Genomic DNA, 25,662 nt, shown 5'->3' with positions numbered 1-25,662 from the left:
CAAACATCTCTGCACCATTTCCACAATTAGGGCAAGATATTTTGCCACTTCACACCAGTACTCCCAGTATTTCTTTCCACCCCTCTCATGGGAGCAGAGGTCCGTCCTGCCCTACACCAGCTGGGCCCCCCCAGCCCTGCCCGGAACTGCAGGGGTTTGTGCTTTCAGGCACTCCCCAGGTGAGGATGTGGCCATTCTGTGTCCCCGCATGTTGGCTTGGGAAGCCACCAGCCCCCCTGGAAGCTCCAGCAGGGAGTTCCCCAGGGGTCAGGTTCTTATCACAAGGGGAACGAAGCAGGGCTGAGGCCTTGATTGCCCTATTATATTCATTTAAAGGTGGCAGAAAGCAGCTGAGCTCTTTCATCTCTTGAGACTTCCCAGGGATGCTCTTGCAAATCAATCAGTAGGGTGGGTACCAGGAGAAAGCAGAAGGAAATTCATCTGTTTTCCTGTCCTCTGCAGGTGCTGAGTGACTCCCTGGATACCAAGTGTAAATGCCATGGTGTTTCAGGCTCCTGTTCGGTGAAGACTTGTTGGAAGGGACTGCCCAACCTGGATGAAATTGCCTCTGACCTCAAGTCCAAGTACTTGGCAGCCATCAAGGTGACCCACCGGCTCATAGGGTCCAGGAAGCAGCTGATACCTAAAGAAATGGACGTCAGGCCAGTGAAAGAGACAGATCTGGTTTATCTCATCAACTCTCCCGACTACTGCACACCAAATCTCCACCTGGGATCTCTGGGGACACAGGACAGGTAAGAAACTGCTGCAAATACTTTCCAACTGAGTCTCCCATTTCATGAGTGTCCGTACCACTGGGTTTGAGAGCATGCTCTGGGAAGGTGGTGTGGGTGGGCTGTCCCCCCATTAGATGGGGATACCACTGCTGCGAAATCTTTGCATCTCAAAGTCCCAAGGGCAGGCAGGAAGGCAGATGTCGTTCTTACAGAGCTGTGCAGGTGGAATGGCAAGGGAGAGCCCTTGCTGAGAGTCCATCAGCTCCACTCTCCAGGACAGGATCCATCTAGTGAGGAGTCAGAAAGGGAAATACCGCCCATCCCTGCAAGCCTTTGGGTGCTGCCTGCCAGTAACCAGAACAGCTCAGCAGCCCTTGGAATCTGCGGTGCTTCCCAGATGTCTCCTTTCTGGAGCAATTGCAGGGCAGGAGGGAGTTTTTAGAGGGATGGGGAAGCTTCATTTGAAGGCTGAGCCAGGGTTGCCTCAGGGCTGTGACTTGTAACCCTTGTTAGATTTAGCAGCAGAAGTTCCTGGTCCTCACCACCCACCCTTCCTTTTCCATGGGAAGTTCCTGCCAGCAGCATGATAGAGAGTGTGCCCAACCTCGGCCACAGCTGCTCAAACACTGTCACAGTAACGCGAGGTGACATCGACCCCGGTTTGCAAGCAGACCCCAGGACCTCCTGCTATGAGCACATCAAGCTCCGGGAGGAGGCCAGGGCAGATAGCTGTGGCTGACACCACCACCATGGCGTGGTCAAGTAGGCTTCTTCAGCTCCTGCTTGTGCCTCCTCCTCTGCAGGCAGTGCAACAAGACCTCCCTGGGCAGCGACGGTTGCAACCTGATGTGCTGTGGCCGCGGCTACAATGCCTACACGGAGGAGGTGGTGGAGCGGTGTCACTGCAAGTACCACTGGTGCTGCTACGTGGTGTGCAAGAAGTGTCAGCGGAAGGTGGAGAGATACGTCTGTAAATAAGGCCCGAGACGTCACGGCAGGCGGGGAGGACTCTTGCCCTGGTGTCCTCCAAGGCACAGCTGGAGACCCAACGCCCACCACAAGGGATGCTCTGAGCTACAGCAAGAAGGGGGCTATGCGGGAAGCCGGGACTCTCACATTACCATGGAAGACCTCAAACTGAGAGATGCCAGGAAGCCTAAGACCGGAGACCGACCTCTGCTCCATCTCGCCAGAGCAAGACAAAAGGGCTGCTCTCCTGCAGCTCATCAGGAGTGTCCATCCCTCTGTCTCCAGCTGGGGACAAACCATTTGTCACTCTGCATGCGCAGGCCCTTTTCTCAAGGGGTGAATGGGGACCCTGGGCTGCCATTGTCTTCTTGCAGGAGGTTTCTGACAGTGGCCTGAAAGCCAGGAGTGATGGATGGGAAGGAGGGAGAGAGTTGCCCGTTGGGAGAAGGCTGCTGGGCGAGGAGGTCATGGGCAGCTCCTCTGGGGGCAAGTTTCTGCTGTGGGCTCACCCAACACCACTGAATGTTCCTCCTCAGGGGCAAATACTGGTCCAGTGCCTCTTTCAGCATCTGAAATGAAGACCAGGCTTGGACACAGGATGAAGGTGTTATTGTTCCAGGAGACAGAACTCATTAATCCTCTCCACGACCTGCCTGGAGATTGCTGCTGCTCTGACTGATGACTGATTGTGACAAACAGACCTGGGGACAACAGTGGTCCCAGAGGCTACCAAAACAGGGCAGCGTGGCAAAACTGCATCCAGAAGCCTTGTATTAACGAGGCAGCCATGACAGGACTGTAGCTTCTGCCCCCTGGGCTTGTGTTGGAGGTGAAGCCCACTCTACGTGTGGCATAATCATGGCTTGTCCTTCCTGCCCCTTCTTCTAGATCACTGAGGTCTTCAGCCCACTCCTTCCACCCCCTTAATACCAGGTGTGCTGGCACTCTGGCCTAGAGAGAGGACATGACTTTAGGGCCCTTGGCAAATAAGAATGACCCTTTAGTCTTTATACTTAATGTAAGTGGGATTCTGGTGTGTGTTTTTTAAATAAATGTATTACACTGTACCTCTCTGTGACGTGTCCTAGGACAACCTCCTTCCTCCACTTCCTTCTCAGATGGCCGAGGGGAAGGCAAGGCTTTAAAAAGACCACAAAGCCTGGTGTCTGTACCTTTACACTGAGCATCAGCTCAGTTTTAACTCTTTCTGCTGCCCGTTGGCCCAGGTTTGCCTTTAATTACAGGTATCTGTCAGCCTCAGCTACCACACACGTATGGGAAAATATGTTGGAAGGTTTCCATTGCCTGCTTCCTTGGGACTCTGACCACTCTTCCCAGGATTCAGCACTGGTGGCTGGAAACCAAAGTAATCCAGGATTATTTTCTGATCCTTGTGAACATTGCCTGGACCAGCCAAGCATCTGTGTGTGAACGGCACGGAGTTGGGAGCCAGGGGTGAGGGCTCTGATGGCCCCCCAGCTCTTCTAGCACAGAAGCTGGCCAAGGGCTTGCATGGGAGAAGAGATTCCTTGTCATGCAGAAAGGATGAGTCTAGGTACACAGGTCCCGAGGAGAACCCACAGCACAAGGAGGACAGGTAAAAGGGATGGAAATCCTCGGGCAAATTCTTGCAGCTCACACCCTGACCGAGAGACTGCGGCGGCTTTGCGTGCGCCTTGCTTTGTTTGTGGTTTGCATTGAATGGAGTTGGCCGCCTTCAGCCCCGAGTCCAGCTGTAGGATTACTCATTTCCATATTCATTCAATCATTTTTAATAGCCTCTGCCGGGTCATGGAATCAATTCATGAGCTTTTATTGTAAACCGTCCCCTCCTCTTAATGTGCTCCAGGTTTCTGTCTTAGCAGTGAATAAGAGCCGAGAGTCAAAGGTGGCTTCAGACAAGCCTGGGAGCTGGAAGCTGAAATGGTCAGGGGTGAAGCATATGCTCCCATAGTTAACCAAGTGAGTTAACTATCATTATCAGTTGTTAATGTGCCGTTGACTTGATCTGGCTGCTGACATCTAGCCTTCCCAGAGCGACAGTAAAGCCACAGCTGCAAGGCTTCCGTCACAGCTGCAGAAGGCCAAAAAGCTATCTCCAGTTTTTCTTTTAAAATGCAATTAAGGGTTAGTCACCGGCATTCCTCAGAAAAGGGGGTCTTCAGCTGCCAGGCTGCAAAATAGCTGCCGTTTCTGTGTCCAGAGCCAGGCAAAGGGGGAGGTGATACAGGTACTTAATTAGGAGGATTGCTTAAATACCTTCCCTCTAGCCACCTGGCTGTGCATGGCCAGATCAGAGGGAGGTGAAGGCAGGAGGGGCTGCAAACTCCGCAGAGCATTGCAAAACGAGCTGGTGAGAAGAAAAACAACCGGGGAAGGATCTTGTGGAGTGAGAGATTCAGCCAGGAGGGTGGGAAATGTGATTTGCATTTGGTAACTACAAACACACATCGCCTGGGGTGGAGGAGAGGAGCCACAATAGCTAGGAATGCCCCGGGGAGATGTCGAGATCCCCTCCTAGAGAGGTCCCATTTGAATTTCTGCCTGGGAAAAGGCAGGGTCAAGTGTTGAATATGCAGAGTCCTCTCCTCCTCCTCCTCTTCCTCCTTGCATCTTGACTGCAAGCCCAACAGGGAAGAGCTGGGAAAGGACTGGAGGGGTCAATCAGCAGCAAGGACCTCGGGCTCTGTTTGCGTCCTGCGGGCAATCGGAAAGCGCTGTAATTAGTCCAAGGGTGTAAAGGGTCAGGCTGGCAGGAAGGACCATGGCGGGGAGGTGACAGTTAAGTGACAATGCTTTGAGCAGGAGGCCTTGTAATCCGGGCCCACGCCTGGATTTACCAGGCTTGTGAGATTTGCTGGACTGGAAGAGGCTCCCAGGGACCAAGAACCAGAGCAAGGCAGTCGGCATTAGACTATGGATCTGGAGGGAATGAACCCTGTGCTAGACCCCAAGGGTTGAGGGGATCCATCTGACTGGATGCATTTTCTCTCCGTCTAACCCCACTTGGCCAGAAAAGGAAGGTACTAGGGGAATTTGGAGACCCTTCACGCAGCCTGGGCTAGCAACAAGCACCCTCTGAGGTAAAAAGATGGGACAACTTGGACCCTGACATCACCCTGCGGTGGCTTCCAGCACCAGTCAGTGCAACCTTCTGCCAGAGAAATCAGTGCAAGAAGGCTTTTCTCTAACCCTCTACGCCTTTGCTTCCACCCCAAACATCTCCAGCTCTGCCAGACAGCCCCAAATAAACCTGGGCAAGGATGGTAGCAGTGTCCCTGAAATCCAGAGCATCTCTGTAACAATTGCGGCTTCGCAGCCTTTCCAGACGCTTCCTCACACGTTTCTTTTGCCCCACTTTCACAATCGGTCCTCTCCAGGCTGTGGTAGGCTGCTGTCATTACCCTCTGCTCCATGAACCCTTGCTGGGCTCACTGCTAATGTGACGGATCTACCTCTTTGACTTTCCTGTCATTAGCCATTTTTTCCCCGATGTCTTGTGGCTTTTTGTTTATCTGTCTCTCTGGAAATGAGACTCCCCGGAGCTGAATTCTCCATGGCCGTGGCAGAAGTCTTTCACTTTCTGGTGTTGTGAACTGACGTGGGAGACACGGCTCTGAAAATGGCTTGTGAGTAGCAGAAATCCATCCTCCTACATGAAATGTGGTGAGAACCAGGCAAAGGGTTTGCTCTGAAAAGCCTCCTCTTGGTTACTGCTGGATTTTCAGTTTGGGTTTGCAAGGAGTAATGCTGGTATTAATATGATCGTTTCCTGCTGGCTAGACTTGTGCAGACAATGAAGTCTGGAGAAAGGAGAGTGATTTCCGTGGACTCTTTTGACTTTGCTGCTAAAGCACTGATTTTTTGATACTTTTTTTTTTTCCTTTTCTTTCATTATTCATGCTGCATAACTTATTCCAGGAGGATAATCTGAGCAAGGGGAACAAACTGTTGGTAACTAAGCATTTTTGGAGGAAGAACGACTCTGTGTTCAAGAACACGTTGGGATATTTTTTCCCTACAGCCCTGGATTGCAGCTCTGAGGGGATGGTGGGTCAGGACCTCCACCGGCTTTTTGCTTATGCTTTTCACAAAGGAAGCTGAGCCAGAACGATGGGATGGGATGGGATGGGATGGGATGGGATGGGATGGGATGGGATGGGGCCACTCTCTGGGGGCTCAGCTGTTGATCCCCATCTCCACTGCTGCATATATTTAGGGGATGTTGCTTTGACCTTTGGGACAGTTGGTGCCTACACCATCCCACCGCAAGACACAAACATGAGTAAATGCTTGTTTTTAAGGAAAAACCCTTGCATCTCTGTTCTCCTTTATTTCTGGGGTGTTCAGCAATACCATGATGTCCTAAGGATGACAAATAGTAATAGGGATTGTCCTTATGGGGATCTTCAGCAGAGGGACAGGGACAAATCAACATAGGTGAGTAACAGCCATAAGACCAGAGAGGGAACTAGGCTGAGGGCCCTTGAGCATAGCTTGAAGGGCAGTTTCAGCATGGCTGTGTGAGCTTGAGAGGGGAAGCGGACCTCCACCCAGCTCTGAACCTCCTATTTCAGCAAGCTGCTGAATCAGAGTAGAAAAGTCCCAGATATCGCAAGTTTGTGGTACCCCTGTCATGTCCAAGCCTCAACTCATCCATGTTTGGTGCAGGAAGCATCCTGGAGGCCGCTCATGGTGGACTTTTCAATTTGCCTTTCTCCTGGCACAGCAGATGGTGCCACGGCTGCCTTGTTGAGTCATTAATTAGTAGCATCTTCCCTTTGTGCTCCACTGGGGACGCTGCCTCCAAGGCCAGTCAGAAAGTGAGTTAAAACTGGGAGGGAGCTGCAGAACAGTCTCATCTCCAGAGTAGAAGCTGATGTGGGCCTGTGAGCTGCCATAGGGCTACCATCCAACTGGGCTTTTCCAGGAGCATCCTCCCACCAGCCTAGAACTGGGGCCAGACAGATTTTGAGGACTTTCACAGTTTCCCTATGTGTCAGCCGTGAGCACTGTGCATGTGCTGCACGGTGGAGCAAGGAATTTCCAGGTACACTTCAGTCCAGCTCACGTGCCTGCCACGGGATGACATGCAGAAGCTCTTAACGCTTTCCAGGAAGACTGAATGCACTTGTAACGTGCTGGTGCTCCTGGGAAGCACTGGATGCGCTACCAGATGGTCTACACATGTGCATTCAATGCAATACACTGTGGCGGTCGGTTTTAATACCTGTATAATGGAAAGCAGGTGGGCAGGTTTCATGTCTGGAAGTGGAAGTGTAAAAGAAGCTGAGGCTGATCGCTAGACATTGACTTTACGCTGAAAACCCACCGCACCGAGACGCCTGGCAGAACCAGGGAGCAGGAGAGACTGATTCCCAACTTGCCAAAGCTCCAGGAACTCCCCCTTCTCACATGCAGCAGAACTCATCACGGCCACTATTCACAGAATCACAGAATCATCATGGTTGGAAGGGACCTGTAGTCTCCAGCTTGAGACTCATTGTGCTGTGAATGGGGGCTTGCCAGGTAATTATGCCTAAAAGAATCATGTTTTTTTTTTCTTTGTGTTGAAAATATTAGCTCTGTAATTAGGAGGGACATCTTGAAAAACCCTGTCCTGCCTGGTGGACCTCAGGCAGCAGGAGAACATGAGCAGTTTGCTACACTGGAGCTGAAAAGCAGACTGTGGGTCACTCTGGTTGCTAATCCTTACTGATTTCATGCTCCCACAGCGTAACTGAAACCTATTCTTGAGCAGTTGGGATAGCAGATAAAAAGAGGGGGTTGATTAACTTCTAGCAAGAGGATTCAGGAGCTCCCAACCACCTGAACCACTTGGCTCTTAGAGGCAAAGCCTTCTCCATCTCAAAGGAAACTGGCCCTCACACGGATTTCCTACTCTCTCGGTCTATCTTGCCTGGTGAGCCAGGATAATGCCCTGCTCGAGGCCTGTCCTGTGCTGCCCCTCACAATCTGGGTCAAAACTGCCTCTCCCACCCCTAAATTTTAAGGGGAGGGGAGGTGGGTTGAGGTCCCATGCTCCATCATCAGCCTTTTCACAATTTCTTGGACAGCAAAGCTATGAACCTGCCTAGCCTGCTCAGAGAGGTGAAGGCCCCCAAGGAGAATGCCCTAAGGAGATGTTTGTTAAAGATTAACTAGAGATATCCTGTAGAAAAGTGATCTGTGAACTGCCCAGAGACTCTGGCTAAAACAAAGGAGGAGTTCACTCTTAGCAGTCTATTTTGCTGGGATCATTAAAAGTGCTGCTGAAATGTTGAGTCCAGGTGGTTACAGGGGGGTGACCATGCGATAGGGTTATTGATGCTTTTAACCAAAATATATGAAGCGGGGGGGAAATGCTGCATTGAGTCTGATATTGATACCGTGAAGCGGAAAATGCTGAAGACAACAACTTATCGGAAAGTACCACATGGTTGAGTAGGCATAAGAATGTCAGACCAAACAAGGGCAAAAAGAGTAAAGGCCTCTCTCCCCAGCTGACCACCAGAGCCCCTCGAGTGTGCACAAAGCATTGCACAAGATATTACTTCAGATGTTATTAGTAACTGGTGTTGAAAGGCCTTATGTGTATTCTCACAAATAATGAGGATTCTATCCTTGGATTTATCAAGTATGAGCTAATGAAAAGAACTCCTAATCAAGGGAGGCGAGTATCTTATCATTCTCAGGGAGGTACATTGAGCATAAGGTCCTCAAGGATGGTACTAATCTACACGGTTTGAGACGTTTAGCCAACTTGGCAGGAAAGTGAAATTTCTGAGTGTCCTAAGTTGAACTACCCTCATTGTGATATTAAAAATCACACCCTTAGGTCAAGAAGACCTTTTCCCAGGTGAAGACCCTTCCCTTGAGCATGGCAGCTCTAACTTGATGGTGTAATTGTATGTAAATTGCTAAGCAATCAAATATAGGTAGGAGTTACTAATATTGTGATTATGATGTAAAATGTGTATAAAAATCACGCTGAGAGTTCCAAAGGGCGTACATGATAGGAGGAGAAATTCCCCATGCACCTGGTGCTGTAATTAAAGTAATGTCAGCTTTCTAAACTACAAACCTAATTTGGAGAGTGAGAGTTGTGTTATGGATTTTGGCAACAGGATTGCTCTGACGAAAATGAACTGGTTGCAATTGTTAGGGAAGCCCAAGCATCTTCCACTAGTGAAGAACAAATGACTGTGGATTCCTGGCCCCATTCCACTTCCAATCGTTACACTAATTAATTTCCCCACCACTGGCCACAGTGTCGTTCTTCATGTCCTGCCTGGTGTGTAGAAAGGCCACGGAATGACTGGTCAGCTCTTCACATACCTCATGCTACTGGCTTCCCAGCCTGAGCACAGCGGTGCCGGGGAGGGAGGGTGACACGAAGGTGACACCACCGTGGGGTCCTCAGGGCACAACGAGCAGGGGGTCCAGGCCCACAGCTCCTCGGGTTTTGCTGAGTAACTTTTTATGGACCTGTCTCACGCAGGTATGAAGAAAACAAACAGAGTAAACTGCAAACTGACTCATGCTTGGAGGCCGAATGCTTCCAGACGGCCCTGAATTATTATTACACCATATCCATTGGTGTCATAATACACATAGGTCAATTGCCTGTGTTACTAAGGGACCAACATCCATTCATGAAAGCTCAGCTTTAACCCTTACCTACTTTAAGCCTGTTTAAATTTCAGAGATATTGTAAGGAGAGACTTGGGAGCTAAATAAAAAAGAAATTAGAAAGGCTGCTTATACTTTTGTTATAAAAAGAATACAGAGAGAGGAAATGGAAGGTGCTGCGCTTAAAAAATAAAACTTGCTACTGAATGCGCTCACCCCTCTCGCTCCCATTTCTGGAAGGGTAAGGTGCTAGAGGGTGAGGGTGAATTTCTGTCAATTTATCTAATTATTCTCATCTTCCCTTGTTCATGGGACCACGTCACCAGTGAGTGTACCTTCCCCAGGAGCTCCCTGGGAAGGTCTGGGGAGGTCTGTGCACTGGGCAGGGACAAACTTTGGGAGCACCGGATACATGTGAGGGGCCACGGCCCCGCCGAGTCCCGTGTGGGCCACACCGCCCCCGCCGCAGTGGCCCCCGGGCACTACCGGGGGCGAGCCCGGCGCCCGGCGGGACCACTGCGGCCTGGCCAGGCCCTGCCTCCGGCCGGCCACTAACAAGATGGCGGCCCTCTCCGCCCTCACCAAGATGGCGGGCGGGGGCTGGGTCCCTGGCGGCCGCCCCGGAAGCGGTTCGGCGGCGGCGCCTTCCGGGCCCAGCATGGCGGAGGGGGACGGTACGGGCCCGCGGCTGGCGGAGCTGCTGGCGGCGGGCCGGCGGCTGTGGGAGGAGGTGGAAACCGGCGCCGAGCCTTCTACGGGAGCTCCGGCCGTGCAGGATAAGGTGCGGCAGGGGCTGGACGCGCTGCAGCGGGCGGCCGCCATGGTGGCGCAGCTGGACCTGTTCAGGTGAGGGGATGGACGGGCCTGGGCCGGGGCCCGGTCCCGGTCCTGGGGGCGGGCAGCGAGGCCGCACAAGGGTCCTCCGTGCCTTCCGCCGCCTCCACACGGGCTCCTGGGGAGCGGGCCGGGCTCGGGAGGAGCGGGAGCGAGAAAGCTGGTGTGGTTTCTCCCCTTCCAGCGAAAACGAGGACCTGGAGGAGATCGCCTCGGCCGACCTGAAGTACCTGCTGCTGCCCGCCTTGCTGGGGGCCCTGACGCTGAAACAGGTCGACCTGAGCAGGAGGTTGGAGCACCTGGAGAGCGCTCGGGCCCAATTTTGGCGTTTCCTCAAGCTCTGCAGCAGCTACGGGCTGGGCAGCTTCCACCTGCCCCCCGCCAGCCCCCCGGGAGAGGAAGATGCTGGGAGCCCTGCCCCGGGAGGTCCCGCTGCCGCCCAGCACAGCTTGGTGGCCATGGCATCCAGTAGGCAAGCCAAGATTGAAAGGTGAGGCCCTCGCTCTGCGGTGTTTAAAAGCTTTGGGGAGTTGGTTTAAGAGAAGGGGAGAGCCTCAGGCAGTGTGAGGTTGTACTGGAAAGGTTGTTGTGTCAGGAAATAACTGGTTCCCTTGATACTGGAATGCTTCAGTGATTAAACATTCATTTTAAGATACGCACCATGTATTACTCAATGGTGTTGGACTCTGCGCAGGTTGGAGAGGTGTATTTATGTCTTTAGTGTCTGGTCTGTGAATAAGAACTGTACAAAAGCTCTTATGATTAGCTCTTTCATCACTGCTAACTGCGGAAAGCGGCTCATGTTGGGAGTCTCCTACCAGTGTGCTTATTAGATCTTTAAGAAGGAGGTGGTTGATGCCCCTTTGCTAATGGTTTAGTTGGGGATTTTTCAATCGAGTTGTGGCTTGTCGTGGTAGCACTAAAAGCCCCAAACTGAGCTCAAGAGCTGTTTAAATTGCATGAAGACAAAAACAGCATTTATGTTCTAGAGAGTAACCCAACTGAGATGGGTTTGGGGCACCAGAATACACTGGGGTCAGCACAGCAAAGCCTGTTCGTTGTGAGCTGCTTGTCAGCAGTCTCAGAGCTGCACATCACGTCCCCAGTGTGAGTGAGTTTTGTCGGTGCTCAGGCAGGGCTACGGTTACGTGTGAATTCCCCTCGCTGAGGGCTTGGGTTTGTCTGTACCATGACTCCTGCTTGAAGATGAATGGGAGGCGCCTGCATTGTGAGTTGTGTCCCAGGCAGGTTAGCACTTGATCAGGGTGAGACGTTGCAATTATATTTGCTTTGAGTAAAATGCATAGACTGCACGAACAAAATATTCCGAAGAAGGCCTGTGTCGCCACACTGGCTCCAGACCTCTCTTGTCCTGAGGGCTCTCTGATTGAGCACGTGCTGAGGGCTGGAGCACCTCTCCTATGAAAACAGGCTGAGAGAGCTGGGGTTGTTCAGCCTGGAGAGGAGAAGGCTCCGGGGAGACCTTAGAGCCCCTTCCAGTCCCTGAAGGGGCTACAGGAGAGATGGGGAGGGACTCTTGATCAGGAAGTATAGTGATAGGACAAGGGCTAATGGTTTTAAACTGAAAGAAGGGAGACTTAGATTAGATAACAGGAATAAATTCTTTCCTGTGAGGGTGGTGAGACCCTGGCCCGGGTTGCCCAGAGAAGCTGTGGCTGCCCCATCCCTGGAGGGGTTCAAGGCCAGGTTGGATGGGGCTTTGAGCAACCTGGTCTGGTGGGAGGTGTCCCTGCCCAGGGCAGGGGGGTTAGAACTGGATGATCTTTAAGGTCGTTTCCAACCCAAACTATTCCTCGATTCTATGCTGTGGCGTCCCAGGGAGCAGGTTGGGATTGCAACAGCCAACCAAAGAGAGTTTATCCCGCTGCAGAGTGTCAAGACAAACAGGAATGGAGCTTGGTGCTTACTGTCCATTTTTCCTGTGACATTGCAACTGAAGGAAGTGGGATATAAGGGTTTAGCCTGGAAGTCTATTATATAGGTAGTTGCCCCCTTTAGTGACTAATTCCTGAAAAGATTAAAAAATCCAGAAAGCCCAACTTATATTAAAAACCAACCTGCACACACAAAACCACCTGAGACAGAAATTGGAAAAGTGTTTTAATCTGCCTTATAAGAAGCTTCTTGCTATCTTTGTGTCACATGGAAGCAAGTCAGAATAACTTTGGTTTTCTCAGTGAAGGAGCCGAAGAGTTAAAGTCCTGTTTTCTCCAGAAGGTTAATGTTGCCACGCTTGCCTAATTTTACCTGGAACGCTTAATTTTCAAGGATTGCTCAGTTTTTTGGAGGAGAAAAAAATAATTAAGAGAGGCGCCTCCAAATTTAAACTGTCTTCTTAAAGCTGCTTATAACAGACAGGAGATACTTAAATTATTACAGTAGTAAACCAGCAGAACCTCCCTTTTTGTATACAGTTTTCTTTTTAAATCTGTGAAATTATGTTAAACCTCTTCCAAGGAGTAGTAAAGATCCTGTGTAAGGTCTAAATTTGAGTTGACAAGTGGAAATGATGGGGAAGATGGGAGGAAAAGATTTTGGTGCTGTGCATATGTATATAACCATGCATTTTCAAAGCCTGTTTTAAGGTAACTCTCCAACTACATTTGATTCAACTTCAAGAAATAGGAAATTGTTTATTTTCATAAATGCTGTGTCTGGGCTGGGCTAGAGAAAGATTATTTAACGATCTCATTTTGTTCTCTTTGAGGCAGGTATAAGCAGAAGAAGGAACTGGAGAACAGGTTGGCCTCTATGGGAACCTTTGTGGAGAGCGGGCAAGCGGATGAGGACCAGATACGGGAATTTTACATACTGCAAATCCAGAAGTGGATCAACACCAGCCTCGAGGAAATTGAGAGTATTGACCAAGAAATGGTCATCCTGAGGAACAGAGGTACAGGGAAACAGGTAGGAGATCTCTTGAGCTGCAGGTCCCGTGGGCTGGGGATAGTTAGACCTGAAGATAGACAGTATTGCGGGTAAATGAACCTCAGAGTTTTGTAAGCTTTGTTCTGTGAATTCTTGATTGATATTTAGCTCAATCACAGCACAAGCAGATGGGGTTTGGTTTAATTCTGAAGTGGCAGTGGTCTTGATTTTTGGATTAGTCACTGTCTGGTGCTACCACGTGTTCTAGACAGTCACATCTTGTGAAGTGCTAGACCATTGAGTATCAGAGCCGAACCAGTCTGTGTGCAGAGGCTTTTCTCCACTTTGCCAGACCCTTAACTCTAAAGAACTAAGTCCATTTGGAAATTAAAAGAAGACCTTTGTGACTTCTTTCAAGTCTACGCTTCTGGTCTGCAAAGCATGCAGACATTACTGGAAGAAATGCCCATTCTGAAGGCTGAAAGCTTTTCATAGACCCACGATTCCTGTGTGGAATAGTCTTCCCAGGCTTTATGTTACTCATCTAAAATGTCTATTTAGAAATAAATTTTAAAAAAAAATCATAATGTGCTGACATAGCCCATAGTCCAGCTTTGTTGGCACAGCTGCTTTGGGCAGTTTGTTATTGGCACTGCAGAACCCTGTTCTTCTGTGGCACCCTGGGTGATACTGTCAGGAACGATGAGCTCTGCTTGCTTCAGAATGTACTGTGTTTGATCCCCGGGAAAAATAAGCTATATTTCATGCTTTGATCTGAGCTGATCTGGTTTAGCTCTGTCAGCTTTGCCGCTTTGATCAGAGCGGGTGTAACAAAGGCACAAAGAGAAGTGATTTGTAAAAGCTCACAGATGGAGTTCATGATTTAAACTGGATTAAGGCCTGAATTGTCCATCTTGGGATGTTGCTCTGACAGCAGAGGCATTTCTCTTCTACGAGACTTTAAAGAACTTGTTTGGGGCGGGAAGCAGAGGAGGGAATTTTCATCTACAGGGTTATCTTGTGACTATTGTTTGCATCTTCAGCCTCCAGCACCACCACACGGTACCTCTCGGCAAGTCAGGACTCCAATCAAACCTTTCATTCTTACTCGGGACGCTGCTCAGGCTAAGTATGTTATTTCCTGATTATTTAGACACAGTATGATAGAGTTTTGTGTACTCACATCAAGCCAAAGAGACTCTTTCAATGGCAGAAAACCAGTCATTCCCTTCAGGCATTGTGTCGCATTGCGATGGCGGGGGAAAACTTCTATATTTCTTCCAGTTTCTCTAATTTTTTTCCCTTGCCAATGTGCTGCAGTTTTTTGGCTAATCCTGTTTTCTCCTATGGGCATGGCAGAAGAGAAGATTGTATTAAGCAAATATTACTGTGTTAGTTTATAGACCACGTGCTTGCTGTTTGGTAAGCAGTGGAGAGGCGAGGCTTATCTGCCCCTCTGACCTCTGTGTGATACAACAGGATTGTTCTTCACTGTTAAAAATAAAGAGCCCAGCAGTGAAAAGCACATGTGGTTTCTTAATCTAATGTAAACTCTGGAAGATTTCAGTGAATTCAAATAAGTGATCTCCGGGGTTGGAAAGATGTGATGCCTCCCAGAGTGTCATCAGTCGCAATAATATGGGTTTTAACTCTAAGGCTTTTCCTGGAGGATCAAGTTCTTAACACTTTGTGGCACTGTGAGATTCTTGCAAGGAATATGGCAGCAAAACCATCAAATGGGATAGAAACCAGATTTCTTGTCATGTTTTTGACACTATTTGCCCTTACATATATATATTTAGCCAAGCAGTGCCTAATTCAGCTCCCAGGGGGCTCCTTGGCACGCTGTGCCTGCACAGAGTGTTCTCTTTTGGGCTGGAGAAGTCCAGAGTCGGGGTCTTTGGACTAGAACAACCCCACCACCAGAAGAATGGACTCTTTAAATGCCGTTGGGGCTGGATTACCGGCAAGTCTGTTGGCCTTGTATTGTTAGTACAAATTGGAGTTCTGTGCAAGGTTGTCTGCTTATTAGTAACAATGTAAAGTGCTGTCTCTGACTGTCTGTCTCTCTCCCCGTAGAGTGTTTGGTGCTGGATACCCTGGGCTGCCCACCATGACAGTGGATGACTGGTACGAGCAGCGCAGAAGGCAAGGGGTGGTGTCGGCTCAGAGAGCACCAGGTAGGGAGCTGCAGAGCAAAGGTTGGAACAGAGAACTGGGGAAGTCTCTCAAGGAGAGGAGGGTGAGTGGGGATGCGTTCAGGGTGTAAAACACCCACTGACTGAGGAAGAGCAGGAGCTGAGTTTATTAGACTGTGGAAATAACTGGATTTCTAGACTGCTTTTTGGCAATTCCAGTTTTCTGTCTAGACTGACTCCTGGCAGGGCTTATGTTTCGAGAACTTGACCAGGGATCTTCCACTGCCCCTCGTTCCTCTTCTTGCCCTTCAGCAGGTATAACTGATGAAGAGTTGCAGAAGCAGCAGCAGGAGAAAAAAGAGGAGGAGGATGATGAGGAAGCCCTTCAAAAAGCTCGGAACTGGGATGACTGGAAAGATACACATCCAAGAGGCTACGGCAACCGGCAGAACATGGGCTGATGCTCTCGCCGCGGAGGGAGCAGAGCCTGGAAATGTTGTAAGAATTGCCTGTGTCCTGGAGATACAGGAGTAAATACACTGTACATATGCAGAGGTATCCGTAGCTTCTCTGGGAGGCACTGGAGTCAGAGGAATAAACATGACAGTTGGTTTTGGTTTACATTAAATGTCAGACTGAGCGCACTGGTCATGTACAGTGATACCACGGAGCTCCTCTCAAGCGGAGCTCTTTCCGAGGGGTCAGGCTGCCTCTGTTCTCCCAGTCAGAGGAAGTCCTTGAAAGAAAAGGACATGAATTTGGAAAACTGCTCTTTGTATTGTGGGTGGATGTATTTATTTTTTTTTTTTCCTCTATATTTTAAGCAAAATAAAATCTCTTCGTGCTGCCTAGTTCTTGCTGTGAAAATCCCTTGCTCTTTATCCCGGGCTCTTCCAGAGATTTCCAGCAATCAAGGTAGTTGGGGATGGGAAATAGGCAGTGTCAGATGGCTGCATTTTTCAGCCAAGGCTTCTGAACACACCAGTTTGCAGCATCACCTTGGCAGGGAAGTCTGCATGCAGCCAGCTGCTCGGTGGCTTTTCCACAGGCTTGTCCTGCTATTTCTCCCTGCATGGGGTGACCTGAAGTGTTTGGGATTTATTTTTTTTTTGGTGTTAAGTAGATCAGGCATTTTGAGGACAATGTCTTGAAGTCCTGATACTACACATAGTACAAATGTCTGAAGAGGGGTGTTTGTCTTTTTGCTTAGTGTAATATGGGGTCTGTGTGGCTATAACACACAATGTCATGTACAACGTGTGTGTACTTGGGACCCTCTTGTGGACCCCTACAGAGTCTGTGATACTCAAAAGCAAAGTAGAATCATAGAATGGTTTGGGTTGCAAGAGACCTTAAGGGTCATTGAGTTCCAACCCCCTGCCCTGGGCAGGGACACCTCCCACCAGACCAGGTTGCTCCAAGCCCCCTCCAACCTGGTCTTGAAGTAGTGCACTGGTTGTTAGTGTACTCTGAGATGTATTTACAGAATAACCCCAGAGGAGTGAAAATCTTGTCTGGAATCCTCTGAAAGTTGAAATAGGTGCTGGCACCAATCCTGCACTGAGTGAAAAGAGAGGACGTGACTAGTTTGCCATTCCTGGCACTGACCTGCAGCATGGCCACCGTGTTACTGGGCAAGAAAGTGTTTTTATTTTAATTATTAAAATTATGGCTGAAAGCTCTGGAGTTGCCCAGCGTGTGCTGGCAGCTGTGACAGTGTTTTTGTAAACCTGGTACAGATGTTGGGATGTAAAACCCAAGCAAAGCATCCCCACTACTTGTGCGTGTGACAGTGTTACCTGGAGCAGGAGCTGTCTTTGGTTTGGTGTGGTTGGGTTCACCAGCAGAGTGAACTCCCTTACCTCTGGGACAGTGGCATTCGGAAGGAATGTGGAGTTTTTCCTTCCTATCAGCATGATTCAAGCACAACTGAGGGGCAAGTAGGCTGCAGGACAGTATAGACATTTTATATATAGCAATTTCTCTTAACTAATCTATATCTGTGAAGCTGTTGCACCCTTTTTTTTTTTACATACTGAGTCTCTACAGTCTACAAAAGCAGATGATGAGGTTTTGTGGGTTCCAGACGTCTCTGGTGAAACACATTTTTTAACAGCACATACAATCCTCTACACATATTTATCCCTTTCCTGTGTTCGATGTTAGCTGGCTCTTAGCGAGTGCTTCTGGAGAGACACCTCCTGAGAAGCAGCTCCAGTGAATCAGACACTGTGGATTTTTACTCTTCCTTTGGTTGTTGGTCTGAAGCTCTCTCTCAGGGCTGCTTCTGCTGCTTTTGTTTCGTTTTCTTCTTACTTTTCCCCACCACAGTGCTCTCCAGGCAGTGCTCTGGTCTCCCTGGGTGAGCACGCAGGCCAGTGGCCCTCTTAGCAGTGGAAGAGGAGGTGACAGTGCTGGACGGTGGGGCTGGGGGTCAGGGCCTGTCTGGCAGGTTGTGTTCCCAAACTGTGGAGCAGGAGCTTTGGGGATGACGTTTTTGGGCGGCCCCAGAGGGGTGTCACACTGGCGGAGCATGACAGAGGTTTGTGAAATACCCAAAGCCGGACGGTACCATTCCCCGGGGGAAGGCGGCCACCACCGAGCCACCATCAGCGCTGGCAGCGGTGGCTTTCTGACCAACAGTGGTTGCCCTTCTGGACGGCAGCTCCTCACCCCTCAGCACGACTCCTCATCCTCCCAAGAACCACCACCTCTTCTCCTTGCTCTGCGAGCCGGGGCCGGAGTGGGTCTGCTCCCCTCCGTGGGGGAGGGTTTACCTTGGATCAGCTGGTTAAAGCGGCTGGAGACACAATCAATCGCTCTCTGGGATTTCCAAACTCACCTCTTCACCTGCAGAACCAGGCTCTGGGGCAGAGCTCCTCGCCGCCATGAAAACAATCATTGCAGCCTGTTCCCAAAATCTTAGTGGTAAGATTATTTCCAAAGGGGGTTTGAATGGTTTCTGATGCACTGGCCGTGCAAGGAGCCGGTCGGACAATTAACATTTGCTGTCGCTTTGTCTGTTTGCTTTAAGACCACTCAGGGGAAAAGGGAGGTGTTGGGAGCAATTTGGGGTGAGCAGCACCAGAGGAAAACATAGGGTTGCTCAGCAGGAGGGAAATTTCTGACAATGCCTTCAAGTAACGTAACTCCTGGGTTTGAAGAGGCTCTTGTCGCGTGGACGGCAGCAGAGCCCCTGGGGCTTCTCCCTTTTCTGTCTGCTGGCTGGACATGCATGGAGTGCTTGGGGCAGGGGGGGGAGCTAGGAAAAGGAACTGAAAAAAGCAACTGTTTGGTAGGCACAGATTTGCTGGGCAGAGCTCTGCAGCTTCCCTGGAAAAAAAAATAAAAATAAATGGGGCGTTGGGAAGTTGTCGGCGGTGGGGCTGTGGGGACACTGGGTGTAGGGATGAGTGGGGAGGGATGGCTTAAAGCACAGCACGCTGCTCGGGGGAGAGGGAGAACTATTAATCGATGCTGGTGATGCCTCCAGTGTTCATTTTGGTTGTCCCAGTCATGGTTTGGATGGAGCTGGGAAGAGTTGAACCTGCGCTGGGGTTTGGTGGTTCTCCTCTGACTCAGGGGGTCCCGCTGGAGACCTGAGAATCCCCGTCCTGGGGAGCCACAGGGGCAGGTCAGCTCCTGTCTCACCCTGAGCATCTCTCTATCTGGCCGGCAGGCTGATTTTGGGTTGTTTTCCCAAGAAAACAAGGCTCTTGTGACACTTGTAGCTCGCTGTGGTTGAAGTGGTGGCCGTGCCAGGTGGTCTCGGCCACAGAGGACCTTTGGCCGGGAGCAGTGTGCTGGTGGGACCGGTGCCTCCGGCCCGTTTTGGGGAGGAGGGATGGGGCTGCGTGTGGAGTTTGGATCCTGGCACCCGGCCTGGGGTGGTTAATGGTTCACCAGGGTTGGCTGGAGGGAAGGGGGTGGCGAGGGGAGTGGAGCTGGACTGTCCCTCATGGGAGTCAAGGCTCAGTGAGAACAGCCAGCCTCGGCCACCCTGGGTTGGCCCCTGGCCACTGTCCTTGGGCTTGCTGGGGGGCAGACACTGCCCCACGCCTCCCTGCTGCGCCAACTGAGAAATCCCCAAATTTTCTGTGGGCCTGGACATGCCATGGAGGGCACGGGAAAGGTCCTGGCCTTCAGAGACCTTGGCATGGTCCAGGACGTGCCGTTCCACTCGGCTCTGCTGGTGCACCCAGGCTCATGGAGATGTTTGGGCTGAGGGGTGGCCAGCCTGCCAGCTGCCCCCCCTGCTCAGAGCAGGGCTGGCCCCAGAGCAGCCTCAAGTTGCCCAGGGCCACCTCCTGGCATGGTTCAGAGCTCTCTGGGGATGGGCATAGAATCATAGAATAGAGTTGGAAGGGACCTTAAAGATCATGGAGCTCCAACCCCCCTGCCCTGGGCAGGGACACCTCCCACCAGACCGGGTTGCTCAAAGCCCCGTCCAGCCAGGACTTGAACCCCTCCAGGGATGGGGCAGCCACAGCTTCTCTGGGCAACCTGGTGGTGTCCCACCACCGCTGACAGTTTTATTCCTTAGATCTAATCTAATCTCCTCTCTTCTAGTTTGAAGACATTACCCTCAAGCTACCACCACCCCACCCCATCCTTCTTCACTCAACCACTTCATCCTTCCCATCCTACCTCCTGCCTTGTCCCCGTATCCCAGTCTCACAGCCAAGGGTACCACCAGGCTGGGACCCCCACTGGCCAGCTGGGACAGCATTTGTGCAAGCCCAGACTGTTTTGGGCTGGATGTCATGTCCTCCCTTCCCTGCAGGTAGCCGTGCCAGTGTCCGGACCGCCCTGCACACCCTTCTGGCATCACGCTGGCCCTCGCAGCGGGATGTCCGCTCCTGGCTCCAGCTCCTCGCCGTCCTGCAGTGGGTGCTCAGCTTCCTGCTGCTGGGTGAGTAGGGGGGCTGCGGGGTGGTCCTGATGGGGTGGGCACGCACCCGCTCACCCCCCTCCCCGGCTCCCGCAGGAACCGTCAGCCTGCTGGTCCTCATCTACCTGGTGTTCACCAGCTTCTGGCCCATCTCCGCGCTCTACCTGGCCTGGATCATCTTTGACTGGGAGACGCCGGAGAAAGGTAGGGGATGGGCAGAGCCCTCCACTTCCTCCAGCTCTGCAGCAGGATGGGGTGCGGGGTCCCCTGCTTTCTCAGGGTCCATCCCAGCACAGCGGATGGGGAGCACCAAGCCCCACCTGTTCTTTCTCTCCTCTCCCCCATCATCATCATGGTGGGAAGAGGGAGTGTGGTCCTGCTGCCATGTGTCATCTGTGGTCCCTCCCCTGTTTGCAGGTGGCAGGAGGCTGCCGTGCCTGCGGCGATGGACCGTGTGGAGGCACTTTCGGGATTATTTCCCTGTGAAGGTACAGTGTGGGGAGCCAGGGTGTCAGGATGGGACATTCATGCAAGCAGGTAGTACAACCCAAAAGGTCCCTACAGTCCCCCCCAACCCCGTTTTGTCCCTCTGACACCGTTTTGTCCCCGCAGCTGGTGAAGACACACGACCTGTCCCCCAGCCACAACTACATCATCGGCTCCCACCCCCACGGCATCCTCTGCGTTGGTGCCTTCTGCAACTTCATCACGGGCTCCACAGGCTTTGGGGAGATGTTCCCGGGCATCCGGCCCTTCCTCACCACCCTGGCCGGCAACTTCCGCCTGCCCGTCTTCAGGGAGTACCTGATGAGTGGGGGTGAGCGGCCGTGGGCAGCGCGGCGGGCAGCTGCCTGCTACCCTGCCCTCACAGAATCACATGGGGTTGGAAGGGACCTCTGGAGATCATCTAGTCCAACCCCCTGCCAGAGCAGGTCCACCCAGAGCAGGTCCCACAGGAGCTTGTCTGGGCTGGTTTTGAATGTCTCCAGAGAAGGAGACCCCACCACCTCTCTGGACAGCCTCTTCCAGTGCTCTGGCACCCTCAAAGTGAAGAAGTTCCTCCTCATGTTTAGGTGGAACTTCTTATGTTCAAGTTTGTGCCCATTTCCTCACGGGCACGGCATAGCTGGTGGGTGATGCATTGAGCCAAGTGGGTGCCCTGGGGATGCACCCCCTGCCTGCCCTGCTCCTTCCCACCTCTGCAGCCACGCGTGGGCAGAGCATGGAGGGGACATTGCCCATGGGATGAGGAGTTCTGGGGGGGTTCCCAGTCCCATCTGTGGGACGGATGGCCTCTGTGCTCCCCAGAAGCAGGCGGGGCAGGGGTGGTACCCTGCCCACACCCTGCCTGAACTCCACCCTCACCTTGCTTGCACCTTGCCAGCATCCTGCCCACACCTTGCCCACATCTTGCCTGCACCCTGGCCGGGTGGGGACCCCACCTTCCCCCGTGAGCTCTCCCACAGCAGAGGGAGCCCTTGCACTGTCCCTTGCATGGTTCCTCCAGGCACGTTCCCCTGTGGGGTCACTCGTGGGCTCCCCGTCCCCACCCCGAGTGCTGCCCCGCATCACTGGTAGTCTGTCCCACCACAGGCCTGTGCCCGGTGACACGTCGCGCCATCGGGTACCTGCTGTCCAAGAATGGCACCGGCAACGCGGTGGCCATCGTCATCGGCGGCGCGGCCGAGTCGCTCTCCTGCCGTCCCGGCGTCACCACGCTCATCCTGAAGAACCGCAAGGGCTTCGTCCGCATGGCCCTGCAGCACGGGTGGGTCACGGGCACCGCCACCATGGGGGGGTCTGGGGGTCTCGGCACCCCATCACCACCCACTATGTCCCCTCCACAGGGCCTACCTCGTCCCCTCCTTCACCTTTGGGGAGAATGACCTTTTCCGCCAGGTGGTCTTTGAGGAGGGCAGCTGGATGAGGAGCATCCAGCAGCGCTTCCAGAAGATGATGGGCTTCGCTCCCTGCGTCTTCTATGGCCGAGGTCTCACCTCCGTCCATTCCCGGGGCTTCCTCCCTTACGCCAGACCCATCACCACCGTGGGTGAGCATCGCCCATTGGGGCAGAGGGGACCCCCCAGAATGTGGAGGGGCAAGAGGAGGACATCCCGTGATGGGTGGCATTGGAAGGCAACACTCAGCTCATGTCTCTGATGAGCCGAGCACGCCCCTGCACCCACCACCCTGACCTTCCTCCCCTCCTCGGCAGTGGGGGAGCCAGTGATGGTGCCCAAGATCGAGGACCCGAGCTGCGAGATGGTGGACATGTACCATGAGATGTACATCCGCTCCCTGCTCAAGCTCTTCAACGAGAACAAGACCAAGTACGGGCTGTCGGAGACAGATGAGCTGCACATCCTCTGAGCACGGCCGGCGCCGGCGGCCAGATCCTGACTCACAAGGGGGGGGGGATTCCACCTTGCGGGTGGGGATTTCAGCCGGCCCGGCATGGGGGGCACACGGGGGACGGTCCCAGCTCCAGTCCTCTGCTCCTCCAGCTGAAAAACCTGAGCAGGAGGTGGGAGGAAAAAGAGGAAGCGAGGGAAGGGGGAGATTGGGAAAGGGTCCCCCTCAAAAGGGGTTTGGAGGGGCTACGGGTGACACAGCTGTCCCCCAAGGACATGAGACTGATGGGGGGGGGCTGGCACAAAGCTGGGGTCCAGAAATGGGCGTGATCCCCTGAAGATAACCAGGACACCATGAGCTGAGGGAGGAGGTGTCAAGGGAAGAGGGAATGAGATGAACTCTTTGGGCTGGCATCCCAACAGCGAGCAGGACTGGGCTGAGGAGACATTCCTTCAGGGAAGGGGGGACACTCCTGGTCTTGGAGATCCATGGAAGTGGCCTCAGCTGGGACCATGGAGTCTTGGGCAAGGGGGCAGGTGCTGCCCTGGCCCCAGATGAGCCTTTTCCACCACCTCTGTACCCAATACAGATTTCCAACTCCCCCCACCGCTGCCTGTGTGTGCTGGGGGGGCAGGATCAGCGCTACCATGGCCATACCCCTGTGTAGGTGGACATGCCACCCACCCATGTCTCCTCCCTAGCAGTCCCATCTCTGGGGCTGGTGATGTGCTTGGTGGGGACCCTTGCACCACTCAGGTGCAACCAAGCATCTTCAGGTCCACCTGGGCCACATTGGCTATAAGGGGAGGTGAGGTGCTGCAGCTGCTCTTACTGGGTTAACTGGGCTTAGGAGGGCCATCTGCTTCTCTCTCTGCTTTCAGCTCAGTGGTGAGTGAGGGGGTCTGTGGGGGTCCAGTGGGATGGGGGATCCCTGTGACCTTCTCCCTCCCTCCCTGGGTGACCTGGGCAGCTCCGGGTGGGATGTGGCTGCATGTGGCCGGTGCCAGGGCTGGGGGGGTGACACACCGATGATGTTATGGGCTTCCCTTCTCTGGGTATCTGCTGGGGTGATGGAGGGGGAAAGTGTCCCAGAGCTCCCCAGGGTGGGGAGAGCCTGGTGCCATCCCTTCCTGGACTGATGTGGGAGGGTCAATAGCACTGATAGCCATCTCTGGTCTCTCTACGCAAGAACTCGGTCAAACAAGAGGACTGGGTAAACATTTGGAAAGCAAACACCCATAAAGGCAGATTTCTGAGGACTCTCCCATCCCTGTGGGTGTCACCGCTCCAGCCCCTCACTCTGGACCTGTCCCGGAGCTGTGGCAGTGGGTGGCTTTTCTCTGCTCTCAAAGGCTTTCTGGCATGAGGGTGGGCACCTTGTCCCTCTTCCTTCTGCCACAAGGAGAAACAAGTCTGGGTGTAGAGAAAGGGGAAAGGACTTTATTGGGGGATGACGGGCAGTAAGTGCCCTGTGCTGTGTCCCTCCCTGCCTCTCCCAAGGCCGATGGTGTGACAGGGACATCTCGGGGAGCCTCTGCCAGGCACACAGGGGACCCCGCATCGGCACCGTCCCCAGGTTCAGTCCGGTCCACGCATGTTGCTGCCAAGCAGACTGGAAGGGCTGCACATCCCCAGGGAGGGACCAGTGTCCTTTCTCTTTAATGACCTGTCAGCCCCCGCCTGTCCTCAGGAGCATCCTGGGATGGGACATGCCCTATCCCAAAGTGGCTTTCTCAGCATCCTTCCCATTCCCTCACCAAAGTGGCTCTCCTGCCCCGAGCAGTACTGTGACCCTCCTCCTACCGCATCCCGGGGCAGGGCTGGGACAAACCCCATGGCCACCCATCCTCAGCCTTCAGCAGGGGCAGGTTTGGAGACCTTGGGGTGCTGGGGTGCCCCCACAGAGCCCCCCGAGGGGCTGTGACTTGTGGAGACCAGGGATGAGGCTACTGTAACCCCTCATTGTCTCCTTGGCACCCGCCTCTGCTCCGTGCTGTCCCTGTCCCTCGGGTGTCATTGCCATTGTGACTGCCACCCATGAGGTTGTCCGTGGTGGGGGACACCAGGGCCAGGTTGCATGTGGGCACGGGCCGGAGCCGCTGGCCTGGACCCCGACGCAGCTGCCCCCGGTACTTGTCCCCAGCCATGAAGTACAAGATGGGGTCGAGGCAACTATTGATGCTGGCCAGGGGCCGTGTGATCTTGTAGGTGAAGTTGATGATGTTGAGGGTCCGGCAGTCGGCTTGGAAGTAGCGGGAGGTGTAATAGAGGGTCCGGGTGATGTGGAAGGGCACAAAGCAGATGGCAAAGACGGTGAGGACAATGACGATCATCCTGATGGAGCGCTTCTTGTAGGAGGGCATTCGGAGGCTGGAGCTGGAGAATCTGGACTTGCCGAGACTCTTGGCCATCAGGCAGTAGCACAGGACAATCACCAGGAAAGGGACCCCAAAGAGGAGGGCCATGACGGAGGAGCTGTAGTGCACGTAATGGTCAAACTCTTCAGGCCTGGTGGTGTCATGGCACAGGGTGCTGTTGCCCTTGGAGCTGGTGGTGACAAAGATGAGGTTGGGGATGAGGCAGATGGTGACGACAAGCCAGGCGCCCACACAAATGATGCGGGCGTGCTTGGTCTTCACCCACTTCAGGGAGCGGATGGGGTGGCAGATGCCCATGTAGCGGTGGACGCTGATGCACGTCAGGAAGAGGATGCTGCTGTAGAGATTAGCGTAGAAGAGGAAGCGAACGATCTTGCAGAGCCATTTCCCGAAGGGCCAGTTGTTGCGGTCGGCGTAATAGTAGACCAGGGTGGGGAGGGAGAGGACATAGAGCGTGTCAGAGACGGCCAGGTTGAACATGTAGGTGGTGGTGGCATTCCACGGCCTCATCCTGGAGATGAACATCCACAGGGCCCAGGAGTTGAGGGGCAGCCCCACCACGAAGACGATGCTGTAGGATACGGGCAGTAGGATGAACTTGAACTCCTCGTTGAAGACGCACGTGGCCTCCGACACCGCGGTGGTGTTTTCTCTCGGCCAGGGAGCCAGCGTCGGTGTCCACAGGGCAACTGGGAACGTCCTCACTGAAGTGGCCATGTTTTCCAAGCCAGATCTAGGGGAGCAGTTAATAAAAGCGCATTAGTCGTTGATCCCGACCATTGTCAGGCACAAAGCGTGGAAAGGAGCCAAAGATGCCAGATTTGCCCCCCCCCCCCCCCCCC

General features: G+C 53.0%; 4 protein-coding genes across 7 annotated transcripts in view; 3 read left to right on the top strand and 1 right to left on the bottom strand.

The window, feature by feature from the left end:
• LOC106895449 (protein Wnt-11b-like) overlaps positions 1-2,734 on the top strand; it is a 19,633-nt gene extending 16,899 nt beyond the window's left edge. For all 3 annotated transcript variants that reach the window (XM_014954881.1, XM_014954882.1, XM_014954883.1), the window contains 2 exons: positions 463-755; positions 1,541-2,734. In XM_014954881.1, the coding sequence (XP_014810367.1) occupies positions 463-755; positions 1,541-1,715 (468 nt within the window). In that variant the 3' untranslated portion in view covers positions 1,716-2,734. The remainder of the gene's footprint in view (positions 1-462; positions 756-1,540) is intronic.
• Positions 2,735-9,987: 7,253 nt separating this feature from the next.
• IGBP1 (immunoglobulin (CD79A) binding protein 1) lies at positions 9,988-16,050 on the top strand. 2 transcript variants are annotated; one of them, XM_014954945.1, is made up of 6 exons: positions 9,988-10,184; positions 10,357-10,662; positions 12,905-13,100; positions 14,105-14,190; positions 15,141-15,241; positions 15,515-16,050. In XM_014954945.1, exons 1-6 carry the CDS (start codon positions 9,997-9,999, stop codon positions 15,658-15,660), a joined length of 1,023 nt encoding a protein of 340 aa, XP_014810431.1. In that variant the 5' UTR covers positions 9,988-9,996; the 3' UTR covers positions 15,661-16,050. The 2 variants fall into 2 exon arrangements, with proteins under 2 accessions (XP_014810431.1, XP_014810430.1); XM_014954944.1 differs by having other exon boundaries at positions 15,512-16,050.
• Positions 16,051-17,782: 1,732 nt separating this feature from the next.
• Positions 17,783-23,048, top strand: LOC106895530 (diacylglycerol O-acyltransferase 2-like). The gene is made up of 8 exons (XM_014954972.1): positions 17,783-18,127; positions 19,983-20,111; positions 20,187-20,294; positions 20,508-20,578; positions 20,703-20,907; positions 21,684-21,858; positions 21,938-22,140; positions 22,306-23,048. The coding sequence occupies exons 1-8, from the start codon at positions 18,088-18,090 to the stop codon at positions 22,458-22,460; spliced, it is 1,086 nt and encodes a 361-aa protein (XP_014810458.1). The 5' UTR covers positions 17,783-18,087; the 3' UTR covers positions 22,461-23,048.
• An 838-nt stretch (positions 23,049-23,886) lies between these two features.
• Positions 23,887-25,662, bottom strand: part of P2RY4 (pyrimidinergic receptor P2Y, G-protein coupled, 4) — a 6,023-nt gene continuing 4,247 nt past the window's right edge. The window contains exon 2 of the mRNA XM_014954982.1: positions 23,887-25,553. Within this exon, the coding sequence (XP_014810468.1) occupies positions 24,389-25,537 (1,149 nt within the window). The 5' untranslated portion in view covers positions 25,538-25,553 and the 3' untranslated portion in view covers positions 23,887-24,388. The remainder of the gene's footprint in view (positions 25,554-25,662) is intronic.

This window comes from Calidris pugnax, unplaced genomic scaffold, assembly GCF_001431845.1.
Source record: "Calidris pugnax isolate Ruff unplaced genomic scaffold, ASM143184v1 scaffold38, whole genome shotgun sequence".
NCBI classification, from domain to species: domain Eukaryota; kingdom Metazoa; phylum Chordata; class Aves; order Charadriiformes; family Scolopacidae; genus Calidris; species Calidris pugnax.
Note: the sequence above shows the minus strand (reverse complement) of the source record. Positions and strands in the feature narration are given on the sequence as shown.

Bases quoted from the DNA above. Each gene is read 5' to 3' on its own strand.
- IGBP1 (XM_014954944.1), top strand. From the start codon at position 9,997: ATGGCGGAGGGGGACGGTACGGGCCCGCGGCTGGCGGAGCTGCTGGCG. The intron at 10,663-12,904 runs GTGAGGCCCTCG...TCTTTGAGGCAG, and splicing joins AGGCAAGCCAAGATTGAAAG to GTATAAGCAGAAGAAGGAAC. The intron at 14,191-15,140 runs GTATGTTATTTC...CTCTCCCCGTAG, and splicing joins CGGGACGCTGCTCAGGCTAA to AGTGTTTGGTGCTGGATACC.
- LOC106895530 (XM_014954972.1), top strand. From the start codon at position 18,088: ATGAAAACAATCATTGCAGCCTGTTCCCAAAATCTTAGTG. The intron at 20,295-20,507 runs GTAGGGGATGGG...CCCTGTTTGCAG, and splicing joins CTGGGAGACGCCGGAGAAAG to GTGGCAGGAGGCTGCCGTGC. The intron at 20,908-21,683 runs GTGAGCGGCCGT...GTCCCACCACAG, and splicing joins GGAGTACCTGATGAGTGGGG to GCCTGTGCCCGGTGACACGT.